The sequence below is a fragment of the Chelonoidis abingdonii genome, chromosome 9, assembly GCF_003597395.2.
Source record: "Chelonoidis abingdonii isolate Lonesome George chromosome 9, CheloAbing_2.0, whole genome shotgun sequence".
NCBI lineage: Eukaryota > Metazoa > Chordata > Testudines > Testudinidae > Chelonoidis > Chelonoidis abingdonii.
In genome coordinates, this window is record NC_133777.1 from 61,608,979 (window position 1) to 61,626,651 (window position 17,673).

Here is a 17,673-nt window from a genome sequence, read left to right on the forward strand (position 1 = left end):
TGTTTACCTGCTGTGTCCACAGGTTCAGCCGATCGTGTCTCCGTGTGGCCGCAGTTCTCTGCTGCTCCAGGCCAATGGGAGCTGCTAGAAGCAGCAGCTACCATGTTCCTCGGTCTGTGCCGATTCCAGCAGCTCCCATTGGCCTGAAACAGCAAACCGCGGCAGTGGGAGCCGCTATTGGCCAAACCTGCGAGCACGGCAGGTAAACAAACCAGCCTGGCCTGCCAGGGGCTTTCTCTGAACAAGCAGTGGAACAACTTTGGGAATCACTGCACTAAGGGCTAGACTACACTGGCAATGCTAAAGCGCTGCCGTGGCAGCACTTTTACATGGCTTATGTGATCGTGGCAGAGCGCCAGGAGAGAGTTCTCCCAGTGCTCTAAGAAAGCCACCTCCACGAGGGCTCTAGCTACCAGCCCTGGTGCACTGTCTACACTGATGCTTTACAGTGCTGGAACTTGCAGAGCTCAGGACAGGTATTTTTTCACTCCCTAAGCAAGAAAGTTGCAGCACTGTAAAGTGCCAGTGTAGACAAGCCTTAAGAGGTGGTGGAAGCCGCGAACAGGCAGCTGGTAGGGCAGTGGCAGAGAAGTGTGATGAGCGAATAAGATACCTCTTACCCCTCCCCCCTGCTTTACCTCCAATCCAGGATGGGAGGTGAGCTCTGCAGATGCACTTCTGAACTCTAGGTCTGCACTCTGCAGATGCACCTCTGAACTCTAGTCTGCAACAACTGTGAGTGGGGTGCAGAGAAGGGTTGGGCATGTGAAGGGGACTTTTGGGTTGCTGGACTTAAGAACCTGAGGGGAAAAGGACGCTTCCCAAACTACTTGGGGTGGGTCTTTTACTCACAGTTTGTTTATGAACCATGTTTGCAGTGTTTCCCCAAATTAATGCCAAGTTACTTCCCTCCTTTCATAAAAAGTTTCTTTTCTACACTCAGGCTCTGTGCTTGCGAGTGGGGAAGGGGCACCCAGGGGTGATGTGTAAATTTCCCAGGTGACTGGGTGGGCACTCAAGGTGGTTCAGCGTTGGATCGGTGGAAAGGAACCCCTAGATATTGAACTTGACCCTGGCTGCTGCTGGGTCCACCTGGCAGAAGGGTTACATACCTAGGCCAGGGGTGGGCAATAATTTTCACAGGGGGGCCACTCCCAGGGCCAGCTCTAGGCACCAGCGCTCCAAGTATGTGCTTGGGGCGGCACTTTCCAAGGGGCACCACTCTGGCCTCTTTTTTTTTTTTTTTTTTTTTTTGCTTGGGGCGAGAAAAAGCCGGGAGCCAGCCCTGGCCAGAGCCCTGCCACTGGAGAGCCAGAGCATCATCCCCTGGAGCCGAGCCCAGGCTGCGGCGACGAGAGGGGCTCCCAGAGTGTGTTAGGAGCTGGGGAGGGAGGGAAGCGGGACCCAGGATGCAGGAACAGAGGAGGGTCCTGCTGCCACCACTGCTGTTTCCCCAGGGTGGCGCAGTGTTTCCCCACACGAGTGGGCTGTGCAGGATGCTGCCGGGCTGGGCAAGGGGCGCGGATCCTGGCTCGCGCATTAACAGGGCTAGTGGCTGGGCAGCCCGAGCTGCCAGAGAGCTGCCCCCTCTTGCCCCTGGACACAGCCTGCTGCGCACCTCCCCCACCTGAACCCTGCGCTGCTTGCCCTAGGCCCCCACAGTGCCGGGGAGGGGAGAGGCAGAGCCCGGCTCTGAGCAGGGCAACTAGGGCTACTGCTATGTCGAGGAACCCCCGCAGCTCGGGCAACTGGGGGTCAGTGCCTGTCCTCTCGGCTCTGCCTGCACAGGGCTGGGGAAGCAGCTGTCAACGCCTGCCCCTCTCATACATTGCACCTCCTATCCCGCTCACAGCCCCTCCACTTGTATCTCCCCCCATCGCTCCTTCACCGAACCCCCTCCCCTTGTACCCTCCACCAGCCCTCTCCTCCCGCACCTCCCCCTTCCCCTGCACATCTTCTCCTCCACCCTCCTCCGCGAGCACATCACACCCCGCTTCTCTGCCAGTGTAGAGCCCCCAAGCACCCCCACACCCGCTCCTTTGCCTGAAACCTCTTTACTAGATCCCCTTCCCTTTCAAGGTTTGAGGGTTAGTCCCTATGCCTTCCATGTGCATTTAGAGCACTAAAGACGGGGTTGCGGGGGGGGGGGGTTATACTAAAGTGAAATAAAAATAGGAGAAACAGTTTGATCCCCACTGCAAGTGTAAACGAGGATTGCTGTGGTGAACGAGGAGGTCACTTTGGGGGGCGGAGCCCAGGGCTGGGGCAGCTGGGGGTGCCGGTGTGGTGGGGAAAGCCCATGGCTGGTGCAGCAGGGGGTGCAGGGGGGAGGGCACTGGTGGGGAGGGAAAGCCCAGGGCTGGGGTGGCAGGGAGTGCGGGGGGCTGGGGAAGAGAGAACCAAGGGCTGAGGCAGCAGGGGGTACACATCAGGGAGGGCACTGGTGTGGGGGGAGAGCCCAGGGCTGGGGTGGCAAGGGGTGCAGAGGGGGGGAAAGAGAGAGTTCAAGGCTGGGGCAGCAGCAGAGGAGGGGCAGTGATAGCCCAGGGCTGGGGTGGGGGGCAGCCAAACATTTTTTTGCTTGGTGCAGCAAAAATCCTAGAGTCTGCCCTGGCCACTCCACGAATTTTGGTAAGACGTCACAGGCCACACATATCTACTACATTAATGGAGGGAGTGTGGGGTCTGGGAGGGAGTCTGGGTGCAGGAGGGAGCTCCACACTGGTGCAGAGTGTTGAAGTGCAGGAGAAGGTGAGGGGTGTGGGCTCTGGGAGGGAGTTTGGGTGCAGGAGGGGTTTCTAACCTGGGATGGGGGTTGGGGTGCAGGAGGGGAAGCAAGGTACAGGCTCTGGCTGGGAGCTGCTTACCTCAGGTGGCTTCCGGCTGGTGGTAAAGCCGGGTTCAGGCAGGCAGGCTGCCTGCATGAGGTAGCTTGACGCTGCTTCCAGAAGTGGCTTCGGCCAGCTGCTGCTGACACATCTCTGCATGCCCCTTGTGGGGAGGGAGGCAGTGGGTCTCTGTGCACTGCCCGCGCCCACAAGCACTGCCCCCACAGCTCCCATTGGCTGGTTCAATGGGAGCTGTGAGGACAGTGCTGGAGGCAAGGGCAGCGCACACAGCCACTTCCACCCCCCTGCCAGGGGTGCGCAGAGACATGCCAGCAGCAGCTGCCTGCTTCCGGAAGCAGCATGGGGCCATGGATGGAGGCAGCCTGCCTCAGCGCCCTGCTGTGCCGGAGTCATGGCGGGCCAGACAGAAATGTTAGATGGGCCAGATCTGGCCCACAGGCCATATTTTGCCCACCCCTGCCTTAGGCCCTGAAGATGGAAAAAATCATAGGCTTCTCGTGTCCACTGTAAAAAATGCTAGTAGGCACCAAAAATAGCATTTTATAAATGGAGGCTGCTTCCTACAAATCCCTTGGCATATTACAGTTCTCCATGGCATTACATTATGCCCAAATTAGTATTTGACAACTATAGGTACAACTTTCAATTGTCATTGTACGTAGCTCTGGCATTTCTTATATTTGATATCAAATGTCGGAGGGGGAACAGAAATAGAAAACACAAATATTCTGTTTTCAGACTATGAACACATGACCTGTTTGTCAGAGTTGCTGAATAACCACTGTTACCATTAATTTATTAGCATTTGCATCTGCTCAAGGCCAGAAGTTAGAAGGAATTCAAAACAAATTTCATGATATACAGAAATACATAGACAAACACACACACACTTGCAAAAATCAACCAAAACTAAACAAAAAAACACTTCTAAAATGTAAGGGATATGACATGAGGATTATTACATGATGCTGTATTTTCTAAATTAAAATGTGAAAGTTCATAAGTCAAATTAGTTCTTGGTGTAGCTGCACTGAAGTTAGTGGGGTAACATCAGTGAAGAATTTCACTTTATGAATATCTGAGATGATACAAAACAATAAGATTTATATACATAGAGCCTGATTCTCCTTTCCTTTACACAAGTTCAATGCTGGTGTAACTAAATTGACTTCAGTGCAGGTAAGTGAAAGGTGAACCAGGTTCATGAGACACACTGTCTGAAGCTGGTGGACTGAAATGTCTTTGGAACTCTACAAGCAAATAAGACTGCAAGGGTTTCTTTGTATGACTAGTGTTAGGCTGAAAGATTCAAAGACAGAAACCTCATTAAATCCAACAGTGTGCCACACTTTCAGGCTCAACGGAAGGACCAATCAATCCCCTTTATGTAGTAAGAACAGCTGAGGGCTAAGGGGTGAATGCCCAAGGCACTAGGCTAAGCTGTGTGCACTGAGGGGTTCCACTGGTTGCAAATGTAGGGGCTAAGATATCACTTGTAGGCTGAGTGCGCTAGAGGCAGAAAAAGCCTGGAGAAGGATTTGTGAGTGTGACCCTACCTGAGAGGAAGCAGAGAAACAGGGTTTCTGGGGTACAGAGTTTACTGGAGTCACAGATTTGGGGATTTCTGAGCAATGAAACTGCTGGCTGCTGCTTGTTTCTACTGTGTTCAGGAAAACAAGACTACGTACATTCTTGTAAACAAACACACTTACAGCAAGAATATACCAATTTTGTATTGTTGATTTCTTATCCTAATGGAGGCTACCCTGCAAGGCCCTGGATTTTGGCTAACTGCTCAGGCAAAAGGAGGAAAAGTATTTTCTTACTGGAGTTTGAACTAGGAGCAGTAAGTGCATCCAAAACCACGACCAACCATAACAGTATTCTGTGGCATCCATTGAAGAGACAGCATGTAAGAGGGCATGCTTCCTATCCATTCCGTACCCTCTATTGAGTGAACTGCTCCTGAGAGAATCATCTTTAGCCTCAGTCTGCTCCCGCAAGCATAGGGGCATAATTAGCTCTTAAATGGGCCATATCCTCCCCAACACTGCATAGTGGAGTATAGGCCAATCACTTCCAGTTCACTACTATTATATTCCTTTCTAAGTCCCCCATCACCATAGTATCTAGGTGACACTTTTTGTTCTATATCTGCCACCCTTATATGCAGGGCCGGCTCTAACCATTTCACTGCCCCAAGCATGGTGGCACGCCGTGGGGAGGCGCTCTGCCGCTCGCCGGTCCCGCGGCTCCGGTGGACCTCCCGCAGGCGTGCCTGCGGATGCTCCACCAGAGCCGCCTGCCGCCCTCCCGGCAACCAGCAGAGCGCCCCCCACGGCATGCCGCCCCAAGCACGCGCTTGGCGTGCTGGGGCCTGGAGCTGGCCCTGCTTATATGCATTGTGAAGTCTGTGTTCTAGCTGCTTACACATCATTGAATGTACTTTTTATTTCCTATATCTGAATGATTCTGGGATTTGGGCTTCCTGTAATTGTGGGGGCATGTAAGTGTGTGGGACTCATCCCTGCGGCACCCCCCTGCTGGTCATCTCCAGGAATTAGCTCTTCCAGTGTCCTGGAGCACCCCCTGCAGGCTGGTGATCCGCCTGACCACTGGCCCCCACGTTCCTCCCAGACCCAGTGCCCTGTTATCTAGGGTGCTGCCCCCTGGCAGTAACCCCTCAGTCTTAGCGTCTCCCCATCCCAGGGACCCCCCGACCCATTATCCCCACCTCACCTCAGTATACAGCTACTGCCAGTCACTGTATAGCCCCCACGCCCTGGGGCAGACTGCAGTATCAGCCTACTCATCATTGGCAAGGTTGGATTTGGACCTGCTGCCTTTGCCTATCACTGGGCTGCCCTCTGCAACCCCCAGTACCTATTAGCCCGGGGCTTTCCAGGCTGGAGCTCCCCAGCAACTCTGCCTTTCCCCAGCCCTGCTCCACTCAGGTACCCTGTCTCTAGCTCCCTGCAGCTAGGCCTGTCTCCCTCTATAGCCAGAGAGAGACTGTTTGCTTGAGCTTCTGGCTCAAGTTTTTATAGGGCCAGCTGGTCCCTAATTGGGGCATGGCCCCAGTTGAGCCTGCTTTCCACTCAGCCTGGGCTGTTCTCCCAGCCCTCCAACCCTGTCACGGCTGGAGTGGGTAACCAACCTGCTACAGGGCATTGTTCTCTATGTTCCCTGTATCCAAACATTTTCTGGAACACAGAGCAGTAAGCTGAGGAAAATCCCCTCCACCTGCCTCCCCATACAAACATTTTCCATATACGGAAAATGAGATAAGCATGAGAATTGTTGACATGTTCTGACTTTTTAAAGACTCCACTCTGCATAACCAAACACCACCAATGAAAAATAATAACCAGGATCAACTTCTGCAGTCTTTATTGAAGCAAAGTTTATTCATTTACCTCTAAGCTACTGAAGGAAGAAAGAGTTTGCTTCAAGTAAGGACTAGAGAATTTGGCCCCTAAACAGCAATACATTTTTCCACAGGGACAATTTGACCACATAACATACTGTATATTACTTTACGCATTTTAGTGTTTCATGTAGCAGTCGTGAATTTTCACGTCTCAGGGAGCCAAGTAGACCTCCATGACAGTGCTATATATGATTCATTTTGTTTCCTCTTGTTACAATTATTTCTGTCTCTTGGGCCATCATTTTGCCAATTTCTCTGTCACTTTCACAGAAATACTATAAAATTTCAGTTCATCCAAAACCCTGCTGCCAAAATCATCTTCCTCACCTGCATGACAGTTTTTAATCCCTAACTCATACAAAGCTATTTGGTGGAACTTGTCAATAGAGAGAATAAATTAGGTTTCACTGTCACTACTTATTCACTTAACACTTATTTTGAATGTTTAAATGTCTCAGGTTTACAGGTCAACTGCCTGGATCCCTCTTATAATAGTAAATTGTGAGTTTTTAAATGCAGCCACTTAATACGCTCTTCCCTCCATTGTTTTGAAGAAAGCAGATCCACAAGTAAAGGAAAAACATAAAAAGCTGGACTGTTTTCATAGTGTTTAACACTAACATAGGGCTACATATAAATATTCAAATTTAGAAAATGAAAACTGAACCCAAATTGAAACAAAACAACAGGGTATTACTATAAGAGCCAGAACTTAAGTAAATACAGGAATATCAAACTAAACATATATTAACTATTAATGATAACTATACCCATAATTGAAATCTTAAACTAGATCAGAAATTCCAATCCTTTCCTTACAATTAGAGATACCCCTTTGGAGTCTCAGTTGGCAAACCCAGTGCCTGACTATTAAAACTGCTTCTTGGGAAGCACAACAGAGCTTTTAAACTACAAGCATTCAGCTCCTTAGTCTCTGATAAGATTAGCCTGGAAATTTCCCTCAGAAAAAAGTATGGAAAGTATATCCAGTAAGTTTCTCTGGCATTGTTATGTGGCTCTACAACATTATCTAGCAAATATCAATTACATTTTACAGCATACTTTTTAATCATGTCACTTCTTCCATAAAAGATAATCCAAACAAAGAAATATTGTATAATTTCATTTCAAAAGTTAAAAAACTGAATACCAATTGGTCTTTCTATTTAAATTGTATGACCCCAGGGCCCATCTCTTTTGTATATTTGATGTGGTGCTAAGCACAAGATTCCTATCCACATAGTTATTTTTTTTAACTGGGATCCTGGCCCTCAATTAGATGCTAGTATTGCAAAGGACTAAACAGATATTCTTCATCAACTATTGCAGAGTCAGCCAAAGAAGAACATTTCATACCAGATTCAACATGCAGAGAACAGAAGGTAGGTTCTGTATTAATTCCTAGAAACTAGCCCAATAACACCTCACAAAGTTTTACACAGCATCAAATACTTAAGTGCTACAAGAAGTGGGTCTTCTGAGAGTTCTGTACTGTAGAACAGAATTCTTAGATGAATTCTGTCACCATATATACTGTAAATTGCTAATCGAGTAGAAAGTTCTTATTTAGAGATGGGCCAGAGATTCAGGGTTTGGATATAGATCCTGATTTCCCAAAACTCAGGTATATTTCAATCCAGAGTTTTGGTTTGGGTCCACTGATCTTTTTCATTAAAGTATCCATTTCTCTTTGCTGACAGCTACTGCTATATGAGATACTGCGTAGCACATTAGCTGTACAGACCTGGAAGAATCCTCTATTTACTTGTAAGGTAGTTAAACGAGTATTAAATTAGTCTGGAGCCTAACAGAAAAAGAATATTTACTATTTAAATACTGAACAACATGTTTTTCTTCTGATTTGCATTCACTTAAAGAGCGTGTTTCTCTTAAATCACATTAGAGGCTGCAAACTGCACAGACCCCCACTGAAGCCCAGGGGAATTCCACTGTGAATCAAGGACACTATTGAGGCAATCAAGCCATGTCTCATCAATCACACAGTTGACTGGTGCTATTCAAAGTGCTCTAGCACAATGCTTTCTTGCCCCCCCAAAAATATGTAAAATTAGTACTCTCAAAAGTTGTGGAGAAAAATGTTTGAGAACATGAAATTCCTATTACTCACCACTGTCAGACATATAAGAACTCACTACTGGAAAGCTTGGGGTTTAGAAATGAAGTGACAGGTAAATACCCTGGTTTCTCCTAACTCTCCATCCTGATTCTACAATCAGATCCACAGAGGTAGGGCCCTGACAATTACAGGGGGGCTCCACGTGGCCATGATGGTCCATCTCAGCTGGCAGGATCAGAAATTTAAGATGTTATTGATGTCAGGATTTTTGGTTTTGGAATATCCTTAAGGACTCAGCTCATGTCTATTTCTATCCATTTCTATTTTTGAGTTGAGCAGGAGGAGGAGATTAGTTGTCATTTTCTTCACTGTTTTTACATTCTGCTTTTGAGGAAAGAGAGCAGTTTTTTAAAGAGTGTACCAAGTGCAGTTTGAAGCTACTGTCTTTCAGGTTTTGCCACTTAATCAAATCTAATCACATCAAAACTGAAAATGCTGAGGTCCAGTGTATTTCCTTTCATTAAATCCCTGATTTTTCATACAAATCTCCAAAGGAGGGTACTTACTGGTTCAAGACAGGTGTGTATGCGGTTTTATCCTCATCAATGATGGTAACCATCAGAGTAATGAGCTGGGCCCAAAAATCCAAATTCTTAGTGGTTGGTCCCTGTTCTTCCCGAGGAACTTCCTGCTTCTTACCCTGTTAACAAGATTTAACAAAATGCAGGGAAAATATCTAAATTGTGTGGTTTCAATTATTCATCATTGCTAGAGAGAGAGAGAGAGAGAGAGAGAGAGAGAGAGAGAAGGGGACATATAGTACTCTGCCCCCAATTCAGGGAAGAACACCAGCATGTGTTTCACTTTAAGCACGTGTCCAAATCCCATGAATTCAAACACCTTCTTAATTCCTTTGTTGAATAGGAATGGACTAAAATGCATTTAGTGTTTTTACTGAATCACAGCCTATATGCAAATACTTACATACAGAGTAAATGTTATATCAGATAACCTGAAGCAGCAAGGTGGAACATTTCTTGTTTTAAGATTCTGAATTTTTTGCAGTAAAACAGATTCACATAAATAAAATTAAAAAAAAATACACCCAGAAATTTCTATATCTTTTTGAAAATGAAATAATCCATTTTCATGAATAACAAATCCAGCAAATAATGAAGTCCCTATATAGTTCCCCTCATCATAAGCCCATATTTTGACCACTACTGTCTAGCTGGAAGTATCTATCAGGATTTTATTGCCGAAATAACTTTCACTGAGGATGCTGTCCTTTTTGCCTCACTCAGTTACGCTGTCAGAAAAAACACTTCATCTCTGTAGTCTGGATTTAGCAAATTTTAATCTAGTCTCCCAAACAACGGAACACCTCAGCTCTTGGCTTTTCAGACATCAACCTGTACAACAGAGAGGTCACACTTACATCAAAGTCAATAAAAATAAATTTGTTGCACAGAACCAAGTCACAGAAAGTTGCAAAGCTATGAGAAAGGTTAAGAGCTGGTGCATGAAGTAATGCCTGTACTTTGAAAATCTCCATTATCTGTGATGGCACAGTATCTTTCAAATTAACCCCTAAGCGAGACACACTAATTCTGAGCAGGTTCAATGGCCATATTTTAAAGAGCTACTTGTAATGGTCCTGCCTGGATAACTACAGGTGGTAGCAGGGATACTATCTTTCATTTGCTGGTGTGTGTGTGCGCATGCACATATATATTGCTTGGTTTCCTTGCTTTTTACCTCTCTCCATGTTCTCAGTGTCTGGATGTTCTCCATCCTTTCCATAGGATATCAGGGTTGGAAGGGACCTCAGAAGGTCATCTAGTCCAACCCCTGCTCAAAGGGGGATCAATCCCCAGACAGATTTTTGCCACGGATCTGTAAATGGCCCCCTCAAGGATTGAGCTCACAACCTGGGTTTAGGAGGCCAAGGCTCAAACCACTGAGCTATCCCCCTCTCCCCCCCACCTTGCAACTTACCTAAAACAATACTCAAAAAAACCTCTTTGTCTACTCAGTCCAAACTCCTAGACAGGTTCACAACCCCCTTTTGTCCTAGGCTAGGCCTTATCCTTACAGTTATGTTAACTGAAGACTAAGAGTTCACACCTATAAATCTCAATGAAGTGATAACTCAATCCATAACAAGGTCGCACCAAACTCATCTTTAAAGATAGAGAGACAGTTAATGTGTCAGAGAAAATAATGTTTTTTTGAATGTTTAAACTTACGTACTTTGTACCTTTTATTTTTTAACCAAACATGACGACAGAAAATAGACATTGCATCTCTTCAAACACACCTATATTATTCTCATAATAAATTAATTCACTGTTAGCTTAACCTAGAAGTTTATCTATTAATGTAGAGTTGGGAAAGACAGAAATGGAATTTTAACAACGTGCAGTTATAATTATTTTTTGGTGGCCATCATGAAGTACATTAGAAAAGTATCATTAATCACCTTGTTGTACACCCAGCTGAATTCCAAATGTTACAGCTTCTAAGTCTAATATGATTGAATTAAAGGAAATGCTCAGTAAAATTTACAGCGGGTGGTGTGACTTATATCACCGACAACCTGCAATTGTCCTGCAAAAGGAGGGACTTTTTAAAAGAGACAGGAGTATTTGAGCATTAAGGTTCAACAAAGTCTTTCACCTCACGTAGATTACACCCTCACTACAGTACCTTGCATTTTCAAAAGTAGAGATTTATTTTTAGCACCATTCTTCCACAATGGTATCATATCTTTTACCCAAACTAAATGAAATGCAGTTTTGCAAATCACATTTAATAGGGACAGTCCATTACACATTTCAATAACAATATTTCAGATAGATAATTCACTACAACATGTAGCTGAAACAATCCTTTGGCACAGATGTGAAAATTCTACGCCTCAATACATAAAAAATTTCTTATCTCTGTAAAGTAGAAATAGCATAAAGGCTGTTTTCCATGGGCTTCTCTGGCACAGAAATAGATTGAAAATTTAAATTAAATATTACTTTAAATACATTTTAAATGTCTAAATTACATTCTTATGTTAACACCTGGAAATTCCCATATACTGAAGTAAAACATCTCCTATAAAGCAAAGGACCAAAAAATTACTACTCCATATGCTACAGTCTGGTCAGAACATACCATTTAAATAAATGTTGGATAAAACAAAAACAACAAAACCATTTAGGTCATATTTACATAGCAAAATGTCCAGCTTTGTATGAATTACTGACACTCTTATTTAACAAACACTTATCAGAGATTGTAAGAAACATTTTTAAAGAAGAAAAATGATACTATGATTTAATGCTGCTGTTGGGAATTAAAGTACCGTATCAACGATGCCCTTGCTTAATTTCTATGCTGTTCTCCTGAAGCCTGTGTTCTGGTGACATAAGCTTAACATTAGCCTGTCATTAACAGTCAAGAAGTACACCCTGTCATTAAGTGAGAAGACAAGTAATGTTTTTCCTTCTACGTGTTCTTAGAAGACATTTGTCTGCTGCAATTTTGCTATTGTCATGACACAGCTAGGACTGGTGCAGTATCTCCATATCTATTTAGTTCCCAATAACATGCATTTTTCCTTTTTAGAAAACAACAAGTAGACATGCTTGTATAATACACTAATTGGACTAGTAGTTGTGGAAGATACCTTTTATAATGTCAAGATTAGATTTAATTTGTACATAAGCAGAAATACATAAGAATTTACATAATTAACATGCAAAAGGTAATTACTAGACTATAAACATGGGTAAACAGTATGATCTACTTACTAATAAAGGGAAATCTAAATGGCTAGATTAAAAATAAAGTTGCTGTAACATTCTTACAAATCTCCCTTCGGAGATGCAAACTGCATATACAAAAGAGAAGCTCCCTTCGGGAAAATGTAAATCTAATATTAGGTGTACTGAACATCAGTTAGAAAACTGTGCAGCATTTGCATTTATAATATCATTGAGATGCTGAAGTAATATATGAGACAGTGTATACTATCTAATGTTTTAGAGAATGGCATTGTTATTAAGATCCAACTTTTTCTCTTAAGAAGATTGAAAGAAACATAAAATCCAGAAATAAATCAAGACGACAACATCACCGGACCATAGATACATTGTACACAGTTTAGTGACCGTTTTAAATGAACAGTTTTCTAACATTGCCTTCCTTTCATTTTGGAGGATACATTATCTACTGAATAAGTTTAAATCAGAGATTACCAAGGCGCTAAGCAATAAAGGAAATCTTTTTTGGGTGCTGATCCCAATCCCATAATAAAAGTCTGTCAATTAACAAAAGCTGCTTTCTTTTGCACCATTCATAAGGAAACAACAAGATATTAATGAATAACACAACCATCAATAATGGTATCTTTGAAGTGCCAAGGTACTGTAGATACAAATAGGAGGGGAAGAGCCATAAAAAGTTGTTACACAGGCCACTCCATCAAAAGCTCAATAATCCACTCATCCAAGGCAGAACGGTAGAATCCCTAAAAGGCGTGTAGTGTCAGAGCCCAAATACAACAAAAAGAAGCAGATTTCTCACTACTGAGGCATAAAATTATGGGATTAGGTGCTACACCATAACTTGTGCTGATACCCCGTCGTGACTCTGCTGAATGTTGAAATGGAGTGTGCTGCAGTTTTAGAATTATCCTTAATATAAAATGTTAAAAGCAGATATGGGCCCCAACTAGAAGTGAACCCTGGATCTTAGTTTATAACATCACATCTGAAATTAAGCTTCTGTCAGGAATTCAATATTATAAGCACTATAAAATACTAATTTGAACCACACAATGATTGCCTTTTCATTAACTTCTGTTGCACTCATATGATGTTAGGTTTGTAATTAGAATCCAGTTTCTGCATTAGTCCAAATCTGTGACAGGGAAAGCAACCTAATAATGATTTCCATAATAAATTGTTAATAAATCCCACTCATTTGTCTATATCAGTGGTTCATAAACTGAGGTTCATTGACCTCTGGTGGTCTGCAGAGCTTTTGTAAATTTTGTAAGCATAGAGAGATGAATTACACAAATGAATTTTCTTATATTACATTTAAGCTAATGCCTAAGCTGACACAGGGATATGAAATAACAAATGGGAAGGAGGTGATCATCACAATTGTCAATGAGATGTAAGGTGGCCCATGAGATGAAAATCTCTATCAAGATGAACTACAAAATGAAAGAGTTTGGAAACCTCTGTACTATATTATATAATCTTGTGGGTGCAATTTGATTGACTACGGTTTTAGTGTATTAGTATGAAAGTTGGATTTCAAAGTCAAAGTCTTATATTATCATCATATAATTCCAGTACAACACAACACAGATGCACTGAAGTAATAGTACTAGATAGTCTGATCTCACTGTAGACCAGTGTTTATGTCTGATTATCTAGAAGAGTGTTTCCCAAATGTGGGATGCTGCTTGTGCAGGGAAAGCCCCTGGCGGGTCAGGCCAGTTTACCTACTTCCCCGTCTGCAGGTCTGGCTGATCGCGGATCTCACTGGCCGCAGTTCGCTGCTCCAGGCCAATGGGAGCTGCTGGAAGCGGCACGGGCCGAGAGATGTACTGGCCGCCGCTTCTGCAGCTCCTATTGGCCTGGAGCAGGAAACCACGGCCAGTGGGAACCGTGATCAGCCGAACCTGTGGATGCGGCAGGTAAACAAACAGGCCTGGCCTGCCAGGGGCTTTCCCTGCTCAAGCGGTGTCCCAAGTTTCGGAAACACTGATCTAGAGAAAGGTACAAAACAGTCTAGCAAGTTAAGTTTCTTAATTAGATAAGAAACACATTATTAACTTATATACACAGGCCCCCAAATTCTCTCAATCAACAGTCTCTTTAGTCTTACAGACATACCACTGATTAATACTTAAGCCTGTGCCTAGAATGTTTCCTCAAGGGGGACATAAATCTGATCTGTAGGCATTAAAATTTATGGTGCATTCTTTAAATATGGCTTTTTATTTACTCCTGTGCAATTACTTACAATTACCGGGTTGCACATGCAATGGTGGCCTTATTGACAACTCTCTATAACTACAGGAAAAAGCTCAGCTATACTATAATGAGAATAAGTAAGAGTTTGTGAAAAGTTATTTGCAAAGTATTAAAAAGGGGTGAAAGCCTGGCTCAACTGAAATCAATGGCAAAATTGCCATCAACATCAAGTTGCTAAGACTTCACGTTTTTGGAGAAGAAAATCAAATCACATACCACAACTAATATAATCCCTTATTCAGGACCTCACCCTTGCAATCAATACCACGTATAGTGCTAGAGTTTGTTGAATTTATTCGTACTTTGATCAAAAAACCTCCCCCCTATAATTTTTCATTCTTTCTTTTTGTCTTTTCTTTTTTTTTTGAGCAGCTCAAGCATTAATTGCTTAGTTATACATTTTATTGGAGGATTAGTAATTTCTCTGGAAAAACATAAACTTTAAACAGCTTTTAAAATGAAATTATCTGGGAGCACAAATCATGTTGTTCAATCAGAAGTTATGGGCTTGATGCATGATTGTTGAGTGAAATTGTACAGCCTGTGTTACATGAGAAATCAGGTGAGGTGATCAGAATGGTCTCTTTCTGGTTTTAATCTTTATGAATCTATTAACTTTTGTACCATGGTAATCTGAAAGACAGCAGGTACACATCATAATAAAGAAGAGCATTTTTTCACATAACAAGTGTAGCAAAATACACCTCTCCTAGTAACAAATTGTTTTTCAGTTTGATGCAGAACTTCTTTTGATATTCACTGTTAGTCAAATTTCCAAGGGACCAAACATGTAATGGATCATGTAAACAACATGGCACATGGACTGCTATTTTGTGAAGACTTTTAAACATTATATTTGTAAAATAAACACCAAAACACAAAGAAAAAAATAAACGACTAAATGCTTTACAAGCAAACACATTTTTTAATTAAGGGAACTGACTGAAGGCTGGAAAAGTAATGTCAGTCAAAATGTGAAGCAATATTAAAATCCAAAATTAATACTATGAGACAATTCTGAAAGGGCTAATGTACAGGAATGCTGAGTTTTCAACTTCTCTTATCAATGACTTTACCATTTTATTGAACAAAATGTCCACTACAGCATAAGTAAAATAATAATAGTCAAAATTCAGATTCCCTTTAAGTTACAAAGTTCCTCCTCTACCTTGGTGGGTCCTGCGCTTATTGACAGATTTGCTCACCTCAGTGATCTTCACCACAGTCTGGATCAGCTCCTCCTGTGTCTGCTCAGGAGTTGGGAGGTTTGGGGGGAACCCGGGCCCACCCTCTACTCCGGGTTCCAGCCCAGGGGCATGTGAAATGCAGCTGTCTATAGTGCCTCTTGTAATAGCTGCATGACAGCTACAACTCCCTGAGCTACTTCCCCATGGCCTCCTCCAAACACCTTCTTTATCCTCACCACAAGACCTTCCTCCTGGTGTCTGATAATGCTTTTACTCCTTAGTTCTCCAGCAGCACACTCTCACTCTCAGCTCCTTGTGCCTATTGCTCCCAGCTCCTCACACACACTTCCTCTCCTTTGGCTCCCCCTCACCCGACTGGAGTGAGCTCCTTTTTAAACCCAGGTGCCATGATTAGCCTGCCTTGATTGGCTGCAAGTGATCTAATCAGCCTGTCTGCCTTAATTGGTTCTACCAGGTTCCTGATTACTCTAGTGCAGCTCCTGCTCTGGTCACTCAGGGAACAGAAAACTACTCATCCAGTGACTAGTATATTTGCCCTCTACCAGACTCCTGTACCCCACTGGTCTGGGTCTGTCACATTAACAAATATATTTAATGTAGGCTAATCTGTGATATTTAAGCACTTCCCAGCATTGTGGCAATATGGTGTTGCATTGCCCCCACAAAGAACACTAGGTGGTAGACATTCTGTTGTGGGGTGACATTAATGTGCATGATCAATTCACAGTTTTCAGATGGTTATAACTTTGGTAAATTCAATTCATTTTAGGAACTATTCCTCAGTAAGGACTATGCTCATGGGAAGTTTCAAACTTCAGCTGTTTTTGCTATAGACCCATTCCTTAAACAGTGTGGTCAAACTTTCCACAAAAACACATCTCCAGCAGACTTCAGGCCTGGGAAATTTCAGCCCCAAATTAGTAGAGTGGGAAACTCATACTCATAGATTCGTAGACTTTAAGGTCAGAAGGGACCATTATGATCTTCTAGTCTGACCTCCTGCCATAGAATCTCACTCACCCACCCACTCCTGTAACAAACCCCTGACCTATGTCTGAGCTATTGAAGTTCTCAACTTGTGGCTTAAAGACTTCAAGGTGCAGAGAATCCTCCAGCAAGTGACCCATGCCCCATCTGCAGAGGAAGGCAACCCCCCACCCCCAGGGCCTCTGCCAATTAGCCCTGGAGGAAAATTTCTTCCTGACATCAAATATGGTGATCAGCTAAACCCTGAACATGTGGGCAAGACTCACCTGCCAGACACCCAGGAAAGATTTCTCTGTAGTAACTCAGATCCCACCCTATCTAGTGCCCCTTAACAGGCCATCTAACAAGTTGTTGAGCAGAGAGTTATCTGATTGGTTCCATTGATGTCAATGAGGTCATCCATAGTAAGATTACCATATGTCTGGGTTTTCCCAGACATGACCTCTTTTTTGATCCTCCGTCAGGGTGGATTTTTCAAATAAGAGGAAATGTCCAGGACTTTTACGGAACAGATGCTTCAGCTCAGAAAGAGTGTCTCTGTGCCCTGATCAGTCCCTCTTCTTCATCCACAGCTGCCAGATCCCATGCACTCTGGCCTGGCCTGGCCAGTAAGCAGAGCCACCAAGCGCCTCACGTCCAGGCTGCCTGCCCTGCCGAGGGGCCTCAGAGGAAGGGTGACAGGGCCAGGCCCTGGATCTCTGCCCTGGGGAGAGTCCCAGAGGGAGGTGCTGACTGATGGGCTGGTGCTGCATCCTGAGCCTGTGCCAGCCACCCTGCCACTATGAGAGGGAGCGTGACATTGCCCCCACCTCAAGAGTGAAGCCCAAGGTACCTCCTCCAGTACATCCCCCATACCCTGTCTTAGTACACACACACACACACACCCCTCCAGCACCCTCCAAATACCCCCCAGCAGTGTCAGCACCCCTGAACTGTACCCCCTTGAGTTCTCTCTTGACTTTTCTCCACCCTGGCAATGTCCTCTATTTGGGAACTTGAAATATGGTAACCTTAAATTCCATGGGACTGACAGATCACCAACGGGAGTAAGGGCTGCACAGTTAGGTCCTGAATG

The 17,673-nt window shown here is 44.0% G+C and overlaps 1 protein-coding gene across 1 annotated transcript in view; it reads right to left on the bottom strand.

Annotated features, from left to right (window-relative positions):
* Positions 1-17,673, bottom strand: part of UNC13C (unc-13 homolog C) — a 421,885-nt gene that overhangs the window by 157,502 nt on the left and 246,710 nt on the right. The window contains exon 18 of the mRNA XM_032796690.2: positions 8,923-9,056. Coding sequence (XP_032652581.1) covers positions 8,923-9,056 — 134 coding nt within the window. The remainder of the gene's footprint in view (positions 1-8,922; positions 9,057-17,673) is intronic.